Below are 22,767 nucleotides of genomic sequence, written 5' to 3'. Positions count from 1 at the left end.
TTTTATTTTTTCTTCATCGGTGCAGACTTTTTCTTATCAAGCCCTGGTCTAGCACTGAATTTAAAAACCTCTTCTACTGCTTTTTGCAATGGATACAAAAGTTGATCTGCCGAAGCAAGTAACTGAATGCGGCGATGATGAAAAACATCTCCGATACGATTTGAGCATAGCTCCAACGCGTCAAATGCTTTTAGCAGAGCTGCGGTTGATTTCGAAGCTTCCGGCGCCGCGTAATTTCCGTCCTCTATTGGCAATTTTATGTGTGAAATAAATTGAAACGTAGATATTCGAGCTAACTGAAGTCGCTCTTGAACATTCTTTTTATATTTCGTCAGAGCCACATCTAAAGATTTCTCGAAAAGTTGACGATGTTTCACAAGACGCGGAGCGTAACTGCTCATTTTCAATCTTTTAATTTCAGGATCGAGAGGATCACGCGCCATCATGTCATCCATATCTAGCTGAATTTCCTTGACCCAACGGTGCAAAGGATATAACTCATCAGAATCTAAAGCGAAGCACTCTGCAACCTCCAATGGTATATTGTCCACTAATTTGTTTATTGCATTAACGTGAGCAGTCAAACAATTTTCATGAATCTTTAACTCGTGTAACCGTGCTTCCCGAGCCGCTTTTACCCGCTCTTGTCTAACACAATGTGACATTAATTTAAGTGAATGGCGTATGTTTACTTGCATTGTGCGTTCATCGATCCATTTGCGAGTCTGCCAGTTTACCTTCTCAGCAACTGTAGATATATTATTTTGTAAAGATTCCAAGAATCCATTACGCCAATTATAAAGAGCAACATCTTGCAGATGAGTTTGCAAGATGACCCGAGGGAGGGGAGCTCGTAATGAAATTAATGTCTGTCGTCTAGGAGACACTAAATCCGGCGAACTATTTAAACTTTGATTTGAATTCAGCGGCGATTTAGGATACTTCTCAAAGAAACATTCATATTCCGATTTGAGTACACTAGTCAAAATTGGTATTAAGTTCATATAATCTTCAAGCTTCTTTATTTCTAACTCGTGGTGTTGTTGGTAACCTTCCTCAATTCGATCGAGTAAAACTAATAAATTTTCATATTGCTGTTGTAATTTATCCATTTCAGGAGCTAGGCGTAATTGTTCTAAAGCAACATTAAATGTAATTTCATTGGATAGCTCCATAGAATCGTGAGAAGTCATTAAATCTTCTACACCAGCCATTGTTAACTTCTGACTGAGTGCTGAACGTAAAATGTGATCATCCCATAAACATCCAGCGTCCTGTAAGATTAAAAAAGTGCTTTGTAGCCGATTGGCAAAATTACACAAACTTTTTTGCATATTTATCACGTCATTGAATGTTATGTCCAAAAGAATTTTCTCCACTCGACTTTTATTTTCAGAATAACTTTCAGCAAATTTTTTGAAGGCTTGATCGACTGTTAGTTGTATATTCGATAACACAGATTTACGTGGAATATCCAGTGACATACAACTGTTGGTCATCCCCATCTGCAGAGTTGTGAGTTCACCGCTAAAATCTGTACAAACGTTTAAAACTGCAGCACGATAAGCGTTGACCAACTGCGCTATGTAGTCTTTAAATTCTTCCATATTGTAACTAAGTGGTGATGAGGAATCCGCAGCTCTTTTAATCTTTTCATTACTCAAACTCGAAGAACGTTTACGATGGAAGGACTCTTTGTACCAAGGGAAAGCACTACCACCTCTAATAACTTTACTTTTATCTAAACACAATTCGTTTAAGCGTGATCTAGCACGAATTATGTATGTATCAGCCTGACTCCGTAACTGTGCCTCTAATTCAGCATATGCACGACAATTGCTTAATAATTGTTGATTTATTTCATACATTCTTTCATCAAATTCATGAAGCATATCCTTGGGAGATTTATGTCCTATTTTGATAAGATTTTGAAAATGTTTTTTTAGAACTGTTTTTATGCCTTCGACGCGTTGTCTTTCCAAACCATTCGCTTCTTGTTTAAATTGTGTGAGATCTTGAACCCAAGTTGAATATACACGAGTTATCTGTTTAAAATTTTTATTACGATCTTCTGTATTAAGAGCACCGTGCACCGGTTGAGCCTCCTTCACACTTGCATCAATATCTTTTTCATATTTGTTAATATCAGCTAAAAGAGTTTCTGCAATGACACGAACTTTTTCATCAATATCTTTGTTTACGTGTTGAGCATCAATCATTATATTCCTCAGAACATCTTGGTAGCTTTGGTCACGATCTTTCAAATATTTAGCTAGAATCGGTCCACCGGGGCGTGGAGACCACTGTTCAGGCAAGGAAGATACAGCCGCAAAATCATCGGAGCATCCAGGAACTGCAACTAAATATTCAAGGTCTGTTTTTAACTTACAGACACATTTTCGATCATTTGCTTTTGAACGCATCATATTTTTATATTTGCAGTCTAAAAACGTAATATAGAAATATAAACATAATATATTGTTGTATAAGTCATGTACAAAACGTCATAAAATGTACACAGTGACATAATGTTATAACCAGCTATAACTTATAAGCGTCAAGTGAAAACTTTTTGTACACAGTGACATAATGTTATAACCAGCTATAACTTATAAGCGTCAAGTGAAAACTTTTTGTAACTAAATATTTATTTTATTTTAACTTGAAAATATGTCTGATTTATTTTGATGTAATTTACAAATAATTTACTTTTTTTCATACTTGTGTAACGGGTATTTAATGGTACTGTATATAAACGTTTAAAATCACTACTTTTAATTAATATTAATCATCAGGTAATCCCACTCACTCAAGCAATGGAGCGCGGTCTACACAAGGAACTATAAACTACGTAGTACGTATTTTATTAAAGCTCAGCTATGTGATTTGCTATAAATTTGGGCATATGAGTAATTTTCTGAAGATAACATTATACTCATATTACGCATGAATATACGTCATAATGGAATTTCAACTGTCGTGTGTTTCGGGAGCCCGGCTGTGTCGACATATTTGAATTTCAAAGGAAATTCATACGGATGGTTTAAATTCTGTTGAACCATATTGCGAACGTGACAAAAATTTGTAAGCGCGTGAAATGAAAAATGTATTCATGAATAATTGCTTTATCGAAATAAATGCATGAGAACATATAGAATACGACAACGGGAATACCATTGTCATTGAATATAGTTTCAGGTTGAATGTAACATACCATCTACCAAAGTGATGCAAAAATACTGTAGCTTCTACTTTCTAAAATATTTTTTGTATTCCAAAATTTACTAACTTCAACCATTTGATTTTTATAGGAGATAAAATTATAAGTATGTAATTTTACATATGTATTTAAAATCAAGAACATTAACCGGCTTATCGTCGGACCCTTTCACCTAACTGGGAGTTATATTATTCGCGTTTATTACCGAGATAACCCCTTTTAGCCCTTTCAGGTGTATAATACGAGCACTAAACTTGAATTACTTCTAACAACAGCGATGTCCTCTATTAAAGCTAATTGCTATAACAAAATTGTCACAATCTTAGTCACAATATTGATTGTGTCAATAGCGATTTTATTCCATAAATTTCTGGCATTGCTCTCCTATTAAGTTAAAAATCTCACAAAAAAACACGGTTGCAAGCAAAATTTAAAAGCAAGGACAAAAAGATATCAGTACCAAATTTCCAAAAATTCTCACAGTATTGTATTTATTCTATCCAAACCTTTTTATAAATTTATACAGTACCCCGATAAAACCAACGTATCCATCTTACTTTGCGTCATAACGTTTTTATTATTCGTCCCTTCCATCCACTCCACCCTTAGTGGCAATGTTCCTTGATCCATGTCGCAATCCGTAAGAATGGTTTCATTAAACCAAAGAAACTAAGGTAGAACCTTTTTTTATAGTAGAGAATGCTTGTGTGGAAGAAAGAAAGGTTTTGGCCTTCGGAGAAAAGGTTATATAGGTCTCCCTCTGAATATAGTGTGACACAAGTGACACCATTTTTTTTTATAGTGTAGAATGCATTTAGGCATACCCAGGGCACTCGGGGGAAGAGCCCTGGGTTATGTCGGACTCACCCTGCTGAGTGCAGGGTCCTACCGACTAAACTCCACTGTGTTCCGCCGTGCCGCTTTATTGACGGGGCCGCGGGTATTCGGTATAACCGCGTCCGCAGAAGAACACAAGTGACACCAAAGGCAACGGAAGTAAATAAGAAACTATCCATCACAGTTGAATACAAGAGAAAAGTAAATCCTTACACTAATTACTAGGTCGTATGTTTCTGTCCATAGCCAGAGGCACTTGTCAGAAAGTTAGTAAGAGTTAGAAATCAAATTCAAGCTTTACGCTCGTGTACTCTTGGAATTAAATGAAAATTAGTTTCCACTTCAATGTAAGGAACTAAGGAGACACAAGATTTTGTCATTGTTTCGTTGTAATGACAAGTGAATTAGTTATGAGGCTTGATTATAATACTGCTTTGTATTAAACGGGAGCGAATAAAATATTCTTACTAGTAGAGGATTCTCCGAAAATAGTTTCAATTGTGAAAATATGTAATCACGAAATTTTGTTGTTATTTTCGTATGAAAGTCAGTGTATCTAAGGCTATATTGAAGTTGAAAAATACATAAGTATAAGGATTTATTTTTATGCCAGCACAATAAAGGGTTAATAAATAAATAAATATGTAACCTTTTTTTTTTAAAGAACATAATATAACTGTTCGCTTTCTATCATCAACTGTACGTAATATATGAAGTAAAATTTCTACACATTTATAAGTAACATAACTAACTATACTTGCCATTACTGCGCATTTATAGCATCATCTATAATAAAATAAAAATCTGACCAAAACCCTAATTCAGAGTTCGCTCTAATTCACAAAGACAGTTTCTCATAATTACATTAAGAACAAGTCATTATAATTCAGGTCGAGTGTATTCATTATCTGACGTGTTTGCGGCTACCCTCGTTTCCTTAGCAGAAATAGAATGACCTTCCTTAAAGGAAACAAAGCTATTAGTGAAATTGCAAAGGTTATCTGATTTACGGTGGTGAAATCAATACGCATCACTTCGCCTGTATTGGACTTGAAAATACATTTTTTCTTTGTGTGGAGCTGTAGGAACAAATGTCATATAAATAGGTGAGGCTTTTGTTTGAAGGCTTCTGGATGTCAGGGATGTTTTGTAAACAATGTTTGGTAAACTTTAGCTGTTTTGATACAATATTAACATAATGTTTGTATAAGACGGTTACGAAATTTCATATTCGACATCGTGTTGTTTGTAGACAACATAATACTTATAATACAACTAACTACTATTATCCTACAAAGCTGACTGAAACTTTTTTTTGGTTGAACGTGCTTTAATAACGAAGTACCAGTTTGAATAAAAAATATATTTGTGTTGGACAGTCCACTTTTGAATGAAACTATGATTTGCGAAGTTTTGTCAAAAGCGGTAAAAAATATTCCTTTTCAAATCTGAGGAAGTTGCATAGGTCAGCCAGTTTATATGAAAAAAAATTGGTGTACCTTATCCGCTTTAAAAATTGGATATAGCCAAGAGCAAAATGTTATTAGAAAAATCTCATTTGCTACTGAAAGTTCACCCTAAGGGCGAAAACTATCAGAATGGTCCGAAGGTAAACTCTCGGGGCGAATTGCAGCTTAAATTCATTTCGATTTTAATTTTCACACATTTTACATGAAAAATATAAAATTGGATTATAAAAAAAATATTTTTACAAGGTTATTTGATATTTCCAAGCACAGTTTACGGATCTAAATGAATTAAAATTTGTAAATATTATACAACCATTGCAAAATAACACTTTTATTATCATTTAAGGTATGAACTCTTCCTACGGGAAGAGCAGCATCTGTTATTTGCTGTTTAAATACTATTTGTTATTTTTTATCACAGGGCACGAATAGAAAAATGCGGTGCCCACACAATTTAATGCTGCAATGAAGTAGTTTTGATTAAATACAACACTTATACAGCACTTTATTTAATTTGAAATTTTCTCTAGCATAAATGCTCAGAAAACTTCCAACAGATATAAGTGAACAAATGAACGTAATTCTCTAGGAGTTTGCAACCGAGTAACATTATGCTTAATTGTCTATTGCTAGTCACGTATATGAACGCTTTTAAGACTAGAAATAATGACACAAAAGAGTAAAATTTTACAGCGGTTTAGTTAGTTATAGCGACTTAAACTTCCAACTTATGTTATAGGGCAGATGTATTTCACTCATAGAAATCTAAATAACAAGACACTAGAAGTCGTAAGCGTGCGTGACCTTGTCGCCACTCAGGTGATTTGCACATCACCAGTTGCATTCGTCACTGTTCAGTTGCTCTGGAGACGTATGAGTGTATACATGGTGTGTTTCAGCAATTCCCATTGCGGAAATTCTTCCACAAGTTGTAATTATACTTATAAAGGAATAATATTTCATCGGAAAATATTTTTTTTTAGAAATAATGCCGTTTTTCCTTAAAATTATAGAATATTTACAAGTATTACGAGTGTCACCATAGTAATCGAAATAACAATGAATGACACAGTCTACCATTCTTATTATCACGTTTGTTCGTATTGGAGCAAAAAGTCTCATATACTTAGGGATGTTATTCTAAAATAAACCGTAAATTCGTGCGTTAGGATACATATTCAAAAGCTTAATTTAATAGTTAAGTTAGTTTTCACTAAAATCGAGCTGTCCAATAAAAGGCATAGTTTACTTGTGTGTACTGTTTAGCTTTCGGTTTGAATGTGTTGATTTTGGCGACAGCGGTTTTCATACGAATTATGACAATAAAGCACTTCTATGTGTCTTGTTATTTAGATTTCTATGATTTCACTTATTGATTATTTTAAGAACGTGACAACCCTGAATGAGGCATGTTTTAACCGCCTTCAAAATAAAACTGTATTTTTGGTGTTTGTTATCTCTGATTTCTCTGAGATCTCTAAGTTCGACAGCGTGCAAAGATATAGACGATTCTTTTTTATTTGAATCTAGTTCTTCCCGTTTGGTTCCATTTAAATTTTGTCCAGTTCTGACCATTTGAAGGCAGTTTAGTTTGTTGTTAAAAATAACTGTCCTTTTTATTATTTATCGAACCATTCGATTCTACGCTCAGGTCTTAACCACCGTAAACAAATAGTCACACAAATAAAAATGAGTACCTAGTAGTAGTAAGTATAATTAATTCTGGGAAATAAATTTCATTCCAACTATATTGTTTGCTTTTTCTAAAATTAGAAATAGTGACGGGTCAGATGGCTGCCTATCAAATATTTGCGTGCGAAACCAAACATTGCTAGCGGTGCGCTGAAAACAAAGGCTTTGTATGAACGATCCTCAACACACACAAACAACACGTTCAACAAATCTAAATAATATATCAAATCGTATGCATAATTTATAGACATTAAAATGATACTTATAAGAGCCTTGTGTCCCTGCAGTGGGAACATAATGGGCTGATGATGATGTTAAAATGTTTAAATCTTAAAATTTAAGTAAGAGATATTAGATGAAACCCCGAGGCGATCCTATCACAGTCCCCAGTACCTAATCTTATATTATTATATACATTATATATTTTTCGGAGCATAAGTTAGATAGCCATTGATGTAAATTTTATTTGTGAAACGAATCTACTATAAAATTTAATTGTTGACTATTAACTTAAGTTTTAATTAAGAGCCAGAGAAAACATCCTCCTAAACAAGCGGCTTTAAATTTTAAGGGCGCAAGAAGTTTTTAATGAGGCTCGAGCGTTTTCAGCAAATATTACACGTCTATAAATATCCTAGAATAGATATTATTATATCTTTGTAAATTCTCAGTTATGCTAAAGTTAGAAGAAAATTAGACGCTGGAAGTTCAATAATCTCAACAACGTTTATACAAATAAAAAATATATAATATATCCCACTAATATTATAAATGCGAAAGTATTTGTTACTCTTTTACGCAAATACTACTGAACAGATTACAATGAAATTTAGCACACATAGTAGAGGGTAACTTGGATTAACACAAAGGATAGGTTTTATCCCGGTTATCCCACGAGAACGGGAACTATGCGGGATTTTTTTTGAAAACGCGGGCGAAGCCGTGGGCGGTAAGTTAGTGTTAAATATTACAACATCTAAAATTGAAAACTTTTCGTATTTAGATGAAGCTGTTTGTGTGAAGTTTGATATGAATGTTTAATTTCAATCTACATGCTAAGTATCTACGATATGCTGTGACGATATGTAACACATGTTTATTCATAGCGAATTACTAAATAATTTGTAGTTTGATATAAATTATAATATTTTGTGAGAAAGTCGTATTTTACATAGTATGTTTAATTTAATCCCTAACATCAAAAAAAGGTCGAAAAATATACGTAAACAAAACTGAAGAAAAGGTTTACTCACGTATTATTAACTCTGACTTGCAAATAAGAAAGGTACATCAAACTGTCGAGAGGTCGAATTCAGCTCGTTACTTATTTCTTCAAGTCAACCTGAGATTCTGCCAAGTTATAAAACGCAAAAATCCATACATCTGTTATGTAATTGGTCCCAACGGATATGACTTGAAGCGGAATTCTACAAACTTGTTACATTATTGCTGTGACCTATTTCAGTTCAGATTTGACTAAGAGTGTATACAGTTATGTATTAGAATATTAAAAATGCGAAAGATTGTGGGGATGTGTATGTGTGTATGTACTAGCTTTCCGCCCGCGGCTTCGCCCGCGTTTTCAAAGAAAAACCCGCATAGTTCCCGTTCCCATGGGATTTCCGGGATAAATCTATCCTATGTGTTAATCCAAATTACCCTCTATATGTGTGCTTAATTTCAGTGTAATCGGTTCAGTAGTATTTGCGTGAAAGAGTAACAAATACTTTCGCATTTATATTATTACTAAGATAGGATTGTAACAAACACACACATACACATCCCCACAATCTTTCGCATTTTTAATATTACTAGTAGGAGTAGGATTACATAACATTTCCGTTGCTGTATCGAGAAGATTTCCAGATATTTACTCCTGTTAGACGTAAAATCCTAAAATTTCCGCCCGCGGCTTCGCCCGCGTTTTCAAAGAAAAACCCGCATAGTTCCCGTTCCCATGGGATTTCCGGGATAAATCTATCCTATGTGTTAATCCAAATTACCCTCTATATGTGTGCTTAATTTCAGTGTAATCGGTTCAGTAGTATTTGCGTGAAAGAGTAACAAATACTTTCGCATTTATATTATTACTAAGATAGGATTGTAACAAACACACACATACACATCCCCACAATCTTTCGTATTTTTAATATTACTAGTGGGAGTAGGATTACATAACATTTCCATTGCTGTATCGAGAAGATTTCCAGATATTTACTCCTGTTAGCCGTAAAATCCTAAAATTTACGCATTTAACTGGCACAAAGAATAAAATTATAATTCCTGCTGCGGTGCCAACAATAAAGTTAAAGAAATTGGCACATAACATATTTGAATAAATGAATGAATATGCTAACAAAGTGGAAAATCCTTCAAGGTTGTGCATTGCATCAATCATTCGCACATACTGGTTATAATCGATATCATACTCATAGAATATACGTACAGTAGTACTACAGAATACTCGATAGTACTCTAGAGACGAACTACAAATACGGATTAGGCTATTAATCAAAAGCTCGTGAGTAATACAGATCTGCGGTTACTGATTATAACAAAGAGGTACTCAAATATTAAAGCCAATGATCTTTAAACAATGCTATTTAATTAAAACGTGTAAAGGCGTTGTACGGGGTAAATTGTGAATTCAAGAAGCCTTTCGTGTTCAAAAAACGTTAGCGGATGTAGTGGATTGTTTCCTCTTTGTAGTTTTCATTCTAATCTACTGGAAATAGCCTGACCAGTCGTATCAAGACGATAACTGTATTGGAATAAATCTAAAATATTATGCTGTATTCGAATATGCAGTATTCAATATAACAAAGAAACCCACTGGCTTTAATATAACGAGTATATCATGTTTTATCCCAAATACGATGCGAGCAAATACACGACCTTTAGATGAAATTACAGTAGCAGAAATAAAATTAAATCCGAATGCACTTCGTAAATTGAAAATGTTGTGAAGACCGTCCTAAAGAAAATAATCTAGGATCAAGGCTGTAGCTTGAAAGACACAGAAATAGGTTTTGTTTGTTCGTTTTCGTGAAGTTATAAAATGTAAACAATGCTATTATATTCCACCTAGACTTTCGTAACTAAATATTTACCCAGGACACATTATTGTGATCTTAGTTATAGAAATTATGTTTTTTTTTTATATTTTCACACAGTAGTACATTAAAACTCAAGTTTATAAAATTCAAAACTGTTTCATGAACTTTTACAAGTACTTATAAAAACGTACCCAACTTTTAACTAGCTTCTACATTTTCTACTTAACGGAATATTGCTTCTCCCGAGACAAATCGACAGGAAACTCGACAGTTGGTAACCCTGTATTATGTACAATGTGGAACCCCTTAATGCAAGTGTAGAAAATCTCTCATTGGATGAAATTTCCTTTAAACCCGAGAATGCGTAGGCTTGCTGTTCCTTGAAACGACATTGGATTATGTACCGCATTGATAGGTAAGCCGTTCAAAGTAAACGTTAGGTACTAAGAACTGATACGGGATTAATATTTTTGAATCGAATTTGTATAGAGAATAGCTTGTTATAAATTGGACGCAATTTTGATTGTTTTTACGCAAGATGAAAGCATTTGTCAATTGACGAAGCGTTCGCATAACGTGGACAATTTATAGGCCTAACACTATTAATTTAAGTTTAAAAGCAAGTATAGTACATAAACAATGTGACGAGCAACTAGAAGCACTTCTCCATTAGTTAGCTATAGTCATATAAAATTACGACCGCTTAAAAGCATCAGTCGAGGCACAACTACCCTCCGTCTCTAGCAATTTTTAATGAACGCTTTCTCGTAAAAGCACACTGCATTAAGTGCCAAGTACAATTTTAAAGTGCGAACGTTTTATTACTCTCGCATAAGTGGGAATAATTATAATGGTTATGCAAATGCTTGCTACCTTATGATACTAAAAATATTTAAATTTTTGTTACGGCCGACGAATAGTTTCTCACCCTTTATTTATCAAAGTCACCAAATACTAAAGTCACTTAATAAAACAACACATATCGACAAGAAATAGTTATTTCATTAAATGAAGGTAACATTTTATCCTATCTTGCCCAAGCCAAGAAAATTACGTCATGCTAATGTGGGTACTTTTTCAGCCAGAAAACAATGAGGGTAGATTTATCAGTGCTATCGTGATCGACCGCAAGGATCCATTCATGGATTAGACGTGAGTAAAATAAATTGAATTCTGGCGAGTGAAGTAATTTCAGTGAATATAGTATGCTGTGTGCTTCGTAGTTCGTATATATTGCATCGAGATAGAATGTACTACGTACTAGAGAGGCGATCGCTACTACACTCTCTTTAACACGAGCTAGAGGTAAGAATCACAAGTCTCTTTAGTCTGTGTCGGACTGTGCCCCCCGCTTGCCGCGTCAACACGTGTTATTGCTCTGTTCAAAATGCCTTCGTGTTTGCTTAGATATTGTTTTAACAGTTCCCATAATACAAACAAAGCCCGAGGAGTGACTTTTCACCAGTAAGTTTCCTTATTATGAGTAAGTCATGCATTTTACTAATATTGTTATCATTTTGCGAAAAATCACCACGCGTTCTGCGTTTCGCGCCATTTTTCATAGACTAACAGCACAGACGTGACACTATCGATGAGTCTGTTAAAAAAATGTAACTGGATTTTTTTAACTATGTATATACAATATCTACTAGGAAAGATTACCGTGGTGTAGTACCTAAATATTTATACTTTTACCCGACTACGCAAAGTAAAACGGTAGGTTATATTAAGTAATATTTATTTATTTACCTATTTTTATTTATTAAAAAAAGCCTAATCAATAGTTGTTCCAATAGGATTTATAAATTATTATGCACAACAATTACAAATAAACACAACATTCACAGAAACTAATACAGTAAAAGTTCCTTAATCGCGCTTCCTTTATTCGTGTTTTCACTATTCGCGGATTAAAAAAATGCGACCCAATTTCTATATTCACGACTAAAAATTTTTTTTATTCGCGGATTTAATAAGTACATACATAATAATAAAATTATTCCAATAGGTATCTTACCCAATATCCTTGTCAAATGGACTAATAAGAAAGTAAAATAGATCTTATAACAAGTTTGCCTAAAGTACATAATATTATGTTCTTAAATGATATCGCCGAGGCCTTTGACACAAGCCGCCTTTGTCGCAAGCCACCTCTGCAGCGATTGATGTTTTTGAGAATGTAAATAAACAGAATGGAAGCAACCTTATAACTCAATAAATAAAGTATATTTTTAAATGTAGTTCCGTTTATAGTAAAGTTACAAAAATTGTGATCGAGTAAGGGGGCGTCCATAAATTACGTGAGGTGTTTTTTAAAATTTTCTGCACCTCCCTCCCCCCCTGGTGAGATGTCGTGAGAATTTATTCAACCCCTCCCCCATCCTCGAATCTCGCGTGAGATTTTTCAAAATGTGAGTTTCTTATACATAAACGCCATCAACATTGAATCATCGTATCCATTTAAATTACATCATGAAGCAAAAACTGATAAAACTATTGATTACTACACAAAACGACAAAAGCTTAATAAATTGATATTATTTAAAGGAAATTAAAATACATAGTTTAATATAAAATCCTCGTTTTATTAATTCCCTACCACCAGATAGTACCGAGTAAACAGATTGCACAATGTGTCGCATCTGCACGCATTGCTTAATCTTTGAACTTGAAGCCACGCCTCGCTCGTTCCACACGTACCCCACCACATCGGCCGCGCGCAATGTTTTTGTTTGGAATAACCCCTCTAGTAATATATCTCGATGATATATTGCCTTTTATTCAGTTCTAGTACACAATGACGTAGATCATTGTTAATTTTATGTTATGTGACTACATTTGAGTAAGGTTAATTTAGTTGTTGCTTTATTCTATATACAATTTTTTGGAGATTGAAAAAGCTTTAATTAGGAATGAAGCTAGAAAGTTAATGAAATCTTCTACATCCAAATTTGTACGTTAATCAAATTAAATTATCAACCTATTAACAAATTCCACCTCTGATCATTAAATATTTGATCAATTTGCTTCACAGCTGTCCTACCTTTACCGTGATGAGAACTAATCGATAACTAATTAATTTTCAATAGCTCCACGATTACCTCGACAGAGCTGCGAGCTAAAATTACACTAAATTGAAAATACCTAGGTGCGGTGATGTAGCTTTGAATAGCAAGTAATTGATATACCTGTTTACACAGTTAAACATCAGTAAATATAACATGAGCTATTTCTGTTTTCAATTGATCCAAAAACGAAGGTTTTCAATTCGGCTTAAATTCAATTTTTTTTTGTTACTCGATAACTCTGCGGGTTTTCATCAAATTGACGTGATTATTTTTGTGTTTGATAAGATATTGTTGCAATTTGCTTTGCTTGCTAAATTTGGAACCGTGGAGGATCCAGGAATCTCGGTGACCTATTTTATAGAATAGATTTTTTGTTCGCTTTTCAACAAATAACAAAACGGATAAGTTAAAAATAATGTTTAGAAATGATGACAATACAAGACTTCCAAATGGCAAAAAAGTATTACGTTCAGAAATTTCCAAATGAATAATAATTAATCTCAGATAATTAAATAAGGCAGTAATTAAATAAAAAGCTCGAATAATCTTGAAGTTCAAAGTTAACTCCCTCGGCACACTTAAACATTGATAAGATTATTGCGTCTTCTTTTTAAGATAAGGTAAAAGAAGAAGTAAAAGATAGAAGTGATTTAAAACCTCTATATAAATACTTTTAAAACTCAATTTTAATAATAATTCAATTTTGACTGCAGTGATTTTAATAACCTGTCGTATTTTAACACATTATAAACCGTTTTAAAAGAGCAACTATGGAGTTTCTTGCCGGTTCTTCTCCATGGATACTGCTTTCCGAATCGGTGGTAAATGTTAAAACAGTTACGACGATTCAAACATGCTTCTAGAAGAAGTCTAATTGAATAAATAAGTGTTCGAGTTTGAGTTTCAGCCCAATTATTTATAAACTACTCGATCTTTTTACGTCAAAAAATCTTTATACTAGAACCAGGCCAAATTAATGGCTTGATCGAACTTCTAATCTACGATAAGCATTTAAAACAACAGCAGAGTATCAAAACAATTCTGATATAATAATATTTTCATGGCACTGTAAATATTTTTCGTGTAAACACAATAACGTCCATTTAGCGAATACAACACGGCTTGGATGAAACAAACAATGGAGCCTTCAAAATTTGCCGACACTCGTGTGTCACATTATGTATATGATATTTAATATCTTTTCAATATTTAGGAGACGCTTTTTTTTCTATTTTGATCGACATTCAATGGTTTATTGGAGTTCTTATGAGCCATATTTTCAAGCATTATCTCAATAATAATTAATACAGTTTAAAAAAAACACGAAATAATTGTATTAACCGAACTTAGATATGTGTACAATGTTTGAATTATATTTGTCCGTTTCAAGTGGGTCAAAATCTAGCCAAAGCGTGTTAATACAATCGAGTAATCAATAGAAAATTAAATATGCATTGCAACAATGCATATAGAAACATGTTCCTCTTTTACCCTTCTTTGCTTAAATCTTAATAGCTTCTTTTATCGACAACTTAATAAACCTTTAATATTAACGTCTTTTGAAGCTTTCTGTTCAGATTTAACAATGATTAATGTAGTCCCATTATTTATTTACCCGGTGATGGAGTGAAGCGGGTCAAATGTACATAAAATCTGCATAAAGTACCGTCAGCAAAGAATGCAAAGAATTTCCCTACTTCTCTATCTGCCGGAATCTCCGGTAGGAATACCATACATTTTTTTAAACTTGAGGAATTCTGTGTCCAATAAAAGGAAATTACTAGTTAATCTGCCTTCTAAAATATTAATAACTTTGTATTTTTCAATAGATAGTGAACTGTGTCTAATCAAATGATATAAAATCGGTCAAATTTAAACAGTTAAAACATTTAACCAAAAGTAACAACACATTTTATTCAATTTACTACATTATTATAATAAAAGCTTCATTTTTTTTAAATGAATGAATCTTGTTTTACAATTTCAATACATAGTAACTATTACAGGCCCTTAGTTTTAGTAATTTCTATTTCAATCGACAGAAATGTCAGTTAAATTTATAAGAAGCCTATCTCTCCGAGGATCACATACGCGATTTATATTAATAAAAATATCTTCAAGTTGAACATTGCACGTGACTCTCAGCAATCGAAAACCAAGGGCTTCTGTGCAATATCCAATAAATTTTCATGTCACTTCTACGAAGGAGGAATACGAATTCACAGGCTCAATATTTTGTGAGATATCAGAAATAAGTACTGTACTGAATACATAATAGAAAATCTATGTATAAGTATTTTTGAACTCTTCTCATTAAGACTTATTTCGATATTACTCCAAGTGAAAAAAAAATATTTTTATTTCATTTAAAAACTCTTGAAATGGAAGGCACAAAGGTATTTAAATCAGCAATGATTAAAAATACAATTCAAGGAACTCAAGTAAAACAAGGGATCGTTTCGCAATTTCCACTCAAGCGAATATACAATAAAAGGTGCGTCTTTTTGAAATGTAAAAAAAACGTTTCATTAACATAAAAATTCTATCAAGACATTAACGAGATTACAGGGGGCATAATATATTATCCAATTACCTATATCGTCTATAATCCACTCAATTTGGCACCCTGGGCCTGAATTTGGGGTTAGATATATAATTTGTTCCCCACGATTTCATTCTTATAACCTATAACATAATGAGTGAGAAATACGGATAAATGAATTTATTAACGTCCAAGTCAGGTTGAGAATGCGTGGCTGAGCACTCAGTGGGCCGGATAAAGCGATTAAATCGAATAACTATCGAATCGATCAGCGAGCTGCCTGGTTGATTAAAAATCGTTCACATATTTACAATACGTATATCATACGTAGGACGCTTCTGGCTGGAAGTTTTGCTTGTGCAGAGCTCAATAATGCAATTACATTGATATTCCGACAGATTCCCGCGGTATCCCGACCAACGTTTTGCAGGGCAGTGTCAAACAGATAAGATTATAACTATAATTTATAATTTTTCGGATTATAGAGTACTGCGTAGTATTTAGTGATCATTGGTGCTGCTGAAACGATCTGCCATTATTAATTTATTAAATTGACGAAAATTGTTTAAAAAGATGTTACGTATTATTTACATTGTTACTAACTTGATCTTGATTTCCCCTATCAAATAAGGGTATATATTTTAGCCTAAGTATCGTTCTCTAGAACATAAATCCATCCTAAATAAACCTTCCCCTGGCATTGTTTAAATTGCAAAATTCTGCAAATAAAATAATGCTTGCTAATAATAACAATAGGAAAATATTGGTTTACTTTATGTACCCATATCGATTTTATTTGTATCCACGAGCAAAACACGTGGACACTTTTCAAGAAGGTTAGTCTATATTAAAACCTTTTTATCTCAATGTATCGACTATGAATACGGAATTTACATCAAAGGAGAAATTATAATGCCCTTCAGCTGCTCATTCAAAGGGAAGAAAAACGAATCGCAAATGTGACGTAAATCGGCAATAATGTCGATCTTTCATTTTATTAACGTTTCATAAGATAAAAAGATTGGGATTTCTTGCAAACATAAAAAGAAATGAATCGTTGTTGTTACGTTTTTGTTTTCTTTTTTGCATTTGTTTTTGTTGACGCGACATTGGTAATTTGGTGGATTTCTATTTGAACAGCAAATTAAATTGTTCTTAAAATTTGTATTTAAGATAATAATATGTTTACTTTGTACCTACATACAGATTATTAACAAAGTTGAATGTACCCGTGCGATCATTTACGTACTTTATTACATTTCGCATCTGTCGTACCTAGGTATTCGGAATTACGCAGTCATAAAGGAAGTGAAGTTTATTCTACACCGGTAAAGGAAATGAAGCCATCAGACCCACATCACTCAATCAAGAACTTTTTAAGCATTTCTATGTCGCATAATGTCTTTCTTCGTATAATAGGTAACGTTAAGGATGCTTTTCCACCAGTGAGCGCTTCATTTAGCCTTTGAAGCGATGCGATATGATATTGGTTCTTTACAAACACGTCTCTGGTGGAAACTCACCCTTATGGTGAGACAGACGCGTCATTCCAAGAAAATCGATAAAATCTATATCGGAATCAGTTGTTGATATCACGTCAAAATTAGATACAATAGAGTTGTAGAAAACCAAGATTTCATTTTACATCAGAAATTTCCATTCTATTCTACATTGAAGACTCCGTCCGCGAGCCATAACATAATATTGTACAATTTTCGTGACAATTTATATTGGATTTCATTTCCTATTCTCCTTTATTGTAAGCTTTAAAATAAAACTACAGTGAAATGCTCATTCATGTTGAATAGCCCACATTTATCGCGATTACTTGTATTTGTTCTACGCCGCGTTATACGCCGCATTATCACTGAGCTATCAAATCGCATCAATTATCTATATTATGTGAACAATAAAAAGCGTTGAATGCACAAATCGTAATACTTTTTTTTATATCTATACATATTTTTGTTTATTACATGCTTTCGCCTTAGCTTTCGTTTTATGGTTGGAAATTTTATTTAGAAATCAAAAAGCAAGACAACAATAGCTAGCATTCATTTCAAAGAGTTTCTTTTAAAAATACAATTTCAGGTTATCATCGATTTTTACCTAACACGATACCTACATGTATATACATACTAGCGGTCCGCCCCGGCTTCGCCCGTGGTACATATTTACGTTTTCTCTACATAAGAACCATCCTCGTACTTCAAGGAATATAATAAAAAAAGAATTATCGAAATCGGTTCAGCCGTTCTCGAGTTATGCGCTTACCAACACATTTTGCGATTCATTTTTATATATAAGAAGATATATATATATATTTTTTTATATGTATTATCCAAAAAAATAGATCACTCGTACAGGACTACAACGAATTCCAAATAAACTGCAATCCAAACAACAACAACAAATAATTAACCTCATTAATTATATACAAGCTAGACAATATTATATAATCATGGTGACCGCAAGCGCAATGCGGGATTCCATCGGAATACAACCGCTGACTACCAACTAGCTGCGCCTCGCAGTTTCACCCGCGTGGCTCCGCTTCTGTTGATCTTAGCGTAATGATATATAGCCTGTAGCCTTCCTCGATAAATGGGTTATCTAACACCGAAATAATTTTTCAAATTGGACCAGTAGTTCCTGAGATTACCGCGATCAAACAAACTCTTCAGCTTTACAATATTAATAAATATAATAGCATACATTTATTATTTTAGGTATAATTAAGAATTTTCTCAATCCATACCTCTTTTTCGCGTTAAAAATCATATTTGTATAAATGAAACCTACTTTTGATCTAATGTTTGATTTCCATCGCATTATAAGTAAAACAGATTTATATCGGCTTTTTGGATAAAACAATATTGGCATAGCTCTAGACCCAGCTCTAATCGTTTTGTGAGAATAAGCCTTTAGTTTGAAATATCTCTTTGGCTTTAATAAAAAAAATTCGATACTATTCGAATTCGAAACTATACAACATGCCAATAATAAAAAAAATATCCATGCCTAAACTCTGTAATTAATATTCGACATACAACAGCTCATATTCCTAAAAATAATCTTCCTTATTTTAACGAGAATTTATCCCAGGGTGATAACCATGATATCTTAAAGCAATAGCCAATATTATATCCATTGTGGGATAAGGATGGCGCTAGACGACCTATATAACTGTCATTGTTCCACACTCGATTTAATACTGCTCTAAGTCATCATGGTACCCCCCTGGGATCGTATATAACGATCCAAATACGAGATTAATGGGGTAATGAAACCGAAAACTTCCTAAGCTTAAGCAAAATAATATTCCAACTTTTCCCTTCGCGAAATTTCTACCTTAAGGTGCCAGATAATTTACCGAGTTTCTGTTTTCTTTGCAAACTTTTACACTTTCTACTTTATCAAGTTCTGATACATCAATTTCTGTGAAAGATGGATTTCAAGGTGAGAAACATTTTAGTACATTATCTATAATATCATTCGAATTTATTTTTACTCTGTATATACCGAAGTACCGTACAAATACATATTATAGAATGGTAAATTTTGTGAATTTGTCACGTTATGTCGTAATGGTAATCTCCGGATCTACTGAACCGATTTTTTAAATCATTTTACCGACAAATAGCCACGTTATCGGTAAAGACCTAATAAAGCTTTGTGCAGACAGCAGTCACGTCATGATAAATTGTTACATATACCTATAATACTTTTAAAAGTTGAAAATAAATGAACATAGCAACTAACAAAAATCTAAGAATGCACTTCACGTAGACGAACGGTAGAAAACGGCGAAATGTAATTTCCCGTCCCTTTGTGAAAACATCGCCTTTGTTTTCATGTTTTTTTTTTTTTTTGTAGCTGTATCTCTTTTTCGTATAATATAAGAAACACAGCTAAAGATTTGTGGTTGTGTTTCAGTGTAAAATCCTACTAATTCCTACTAATATTATAAATGCGAAAGTTTGTGAGGATGTGTGTGTGTTTGTTACTCTTTCACGCAAATTCTACTGAACCGATTACAATGAAATTTAGCACACATATAGAGGGTAAGTTGGATTAACACATAAGATAGGTTTTATCCCGGGTTTTCCTTTGAAAACGCGAACGAAGCCGAAGTGTGAAAATAACAAATGCAAACATACTTTTCCGTGGTTTTTATGTAAAAAAAAGTTTATCAATGTTTACATGGTGATGCAATTATGCACTTACCTTTTCCGTTACAGAAAGTCCGCCAAAGTCTTCCGACGAAACGCAATCTCCCTTCAACCAATTCGCAAATCTGCCTAACTCTCCTAGCATGTTTATCGGTGTTAATGAGCTGAATGCCATTTTTTATTATTTATATTCGCCGGTTTTTTTAAAAGATTATTTTAAACACCAATGAAAATATTAAATATTTCTTTTGCTATTACATTGTGTCTAATCTTCAAATCGCAATTTAAAAATAAACGAAAAAATTCCCTCGTCTACGCACAGATTAAAAAAGAACAATCGCGCGCGATATTTCCCGCGCTACGAAATAGTTGCCCTCAGCCGGGGACGATAGGTACGGGACTGAAAGAAAAATAGACTACAGCTATCCAGTTACATCCTTCAAACGTTCGCAATTTGAAACCAGATGTCGTATTTCCGGGCCATAAAATCTACTTTCGAATGTCAAGGGTCAGATTTGTCGAGCATGCGCGCGAAAGAATCAAGACAGCGTAGGTCGAGCTTTTCCGATTTCGTACAGAAAAAAAGAGACAGTGTATTTTTGTAATTCATGTTAAAATAATTCATTGAATGAAAATAAAAGCATGGTCGTGTTTTTGTCGCACACACATATAGCCCAGAGTTTATCAACAAATCTAAGTCAAGTAGGTATTATAAACGAAAGTAATGAATTATTATATGTATTATGTACGTACTCATTACCTATTTATTCTACTAAGTGCTTAAATGTGCCTGTACCTATGGAAAATAATAAAAATATATTAATAATGGATTCACTTACCTACTATATCACTTAAATAATATAATAATAATTTTCTTTATTGCATTATTTCATGCTGTTTAAATATAATCAATCAGAACATTTCAATTATTAGAAAAATAATAAAATCATTCATGAGACAGTAACAAAACCTGCTTTGTGTAGCTTACTTTTTCTATATTCCTAGGCTCATTTTCAGTTTTAAAACCAAACATAAAATACAAATTTATGTACATATAAAAATTATTTACATTTGCATTCTACAAATATTTCTATTGCGATATTCATAATTCTTATATTTTTTTTTAAATACATACATACCCTTTTAAACAGAAATAATTTGTGTGGGCAGATTTAAAATAAACTAAATGAGACATCACTGTCTGTCTGTCTGTTTGTCAATAGGCTGTATCTCATGAACCGTGATAGTAAGGCAGTTGAAATTTTCAGAGATTATAAATTTCTGTTGCTACACTTTAAGGGCTGGTGCAGATATGGCGAAGCGAAGCGCAGCACTTTTTTGAATGTTATTTCAATGACAAATCAAATCCTTGTTATGAAACACTTGTTCATATGATATTGAGATTCTTAAATTCTGCTTAAGTATAATTTAAATAATGTTTTTGTGAAAGCTTTTTAATTAGTAAAATAATGATTATTACATAATTACTTTTGTCATCAATGGAAAAATAAATTGTTTTGAAAATCCTAGCTAAAATTTTCACAATTTTCTTAATATCTACGATACATATTATAAGTAATAAGGCAAATTTAAACCCTTATGCCCTATTTCACTACTTCTGGATATGTTCTATTTACCTTATCTGCCAATTAAAATGACATGTTACAGAAGTCAAAAACTGTTAAAAACAACCTGAGACTTAATTAACAGATCATGAAAATGGCCTATTTCTTTATTTAATATTTAATAAACAAGTTCATATAGGTAGTAAAAAGCTCTTGAGACAAAAGAATACCTTAGCTTTATGTAGCAATAGAAAAATAATCTTTTAGCTTATTAAAATAAAGTCTAATTCCTTATACCCAATATGAATTGAATTTAGTTTTTTATAGAGCTTTCATTTATATCCAGCTGTTTACTATATTACACCGATTCTTTAAACATTACTAATGACTAGACATACATGGAAAAAGTGCAAAAATGTATTATAATTGTACTTATATTATAAGAGATAACAATAAGCTTGTCATATGAACATGGATAATATGTGGCAGCTGATAATAATTAAAAAAAAATACGTGAGGCACTTGGGGACTGCCGCGGTAAAGCTATTGCATGCTATGCCTTCAAGCCACACCTCCGCGCCCGTCGGAGTGGGGAGCGTGAGGTTTTTTCGTTACGGAATTTCTGGATTCGGTCCCCGCGCTCAAGGCCCGCGATAGAAGCTATGCAATAGCTTAAAAGCATACGAAATACAGGAAATTAACAAACCGAGAACGACACTTAATACACCCGTAAGTGTCCACGTGTATGGAGTAAAACTTCGAACTTAAATTAATAAAATATATTTAAGTACTTATAACATAAGACTTACCTTAGGTGTTTTGATGATATCCATTGTTGATTATTTGCAATCGATGTACAATCAATACGCCTCCTTACAAAACAATCTATACTTTTATTCACAGACAAATGTGCCAATAAAAAAGGTATTAGAAAATTACTACACCCAATTTATCATTTTTATTCAATGTTTGTATCTCTAACAAATGTTCATTTTCGTATTTAAATAATTTACAAATTATTTTATTCGTTTATCTTGACGAGTCAACAACTGACAAGTTTACGAACTGTCAAATTGTCAAATGTCAATTCACATGAGATTCACATTATAAGTTTACGACATTTTACGTTTGGAAATTTTACTACAA

General features: G+C 33.1%; 2 protein-coding genes across 2 annotated transcripts in view; both read right to left on the bottom strand.

Annotated features, from left to right (window-relative positions):
- Positions 1 to 22,678, bottom strand: part of Mtmr6 (Myotubularin related protein 6) — a 46,126-nt gene extending 23,448 nt beyond the window's left edge. Inside the window, exon 1 of the mRNA XM_090116569.1 lies at positions 22,431 to 22,678. Coding sequence (XP_089972695.1) covers positions 22,431 to 22,454 — 24 coding nt within the window. The 5' untranslated portion in view covers positions 22,455 to 22,678. The remainder of the gene's footprint in view (positions 1 to 22,430) is intronic.
- On the bottom strand, positions 3 to 5,376 carry LOC149897301 (uncharacterized). The gene is made up of 2 exons (XM_090117012.1): positions 5,367 to 5,376; positions 3 to 2,410 (listed from the first exon to the last, which is right to left on the bottom strand). Exon 2 carries the CDS (start codon positions 2,217 to 2,219, stop codon positions 3 to 5), a length of 2,217 nt encoding a protein of 738 aa, XP_089973138.1. The 5' UTR covers positions 2,220 to 2,410; positions 5,367 to 5,376.
- Positions 22,679 to 22,767: the final 89 nt, after the last annotated feature.

This window comes from Colias eurytheme, chromosome 26 (assembly GCF_061535395.1).
Source record: "Colias eurytheme isolate Ceu_HAF_F1 chromosome 26, ilColEury1 Martin Lab GWU primary, whole genome shotgun sequence".
Classification (NCBI taxonomy): Eukaryota; Metazoa; Arthropoda; class Insecta; order Lepidoptera; family Pieridae; genus Colias; species Colias eurytheme.
The sequence above is the reverse complement of the archived record's forward strand: the minus strand, read 5'-3'. Positions and strand labels throughout refer to the sequence as shown.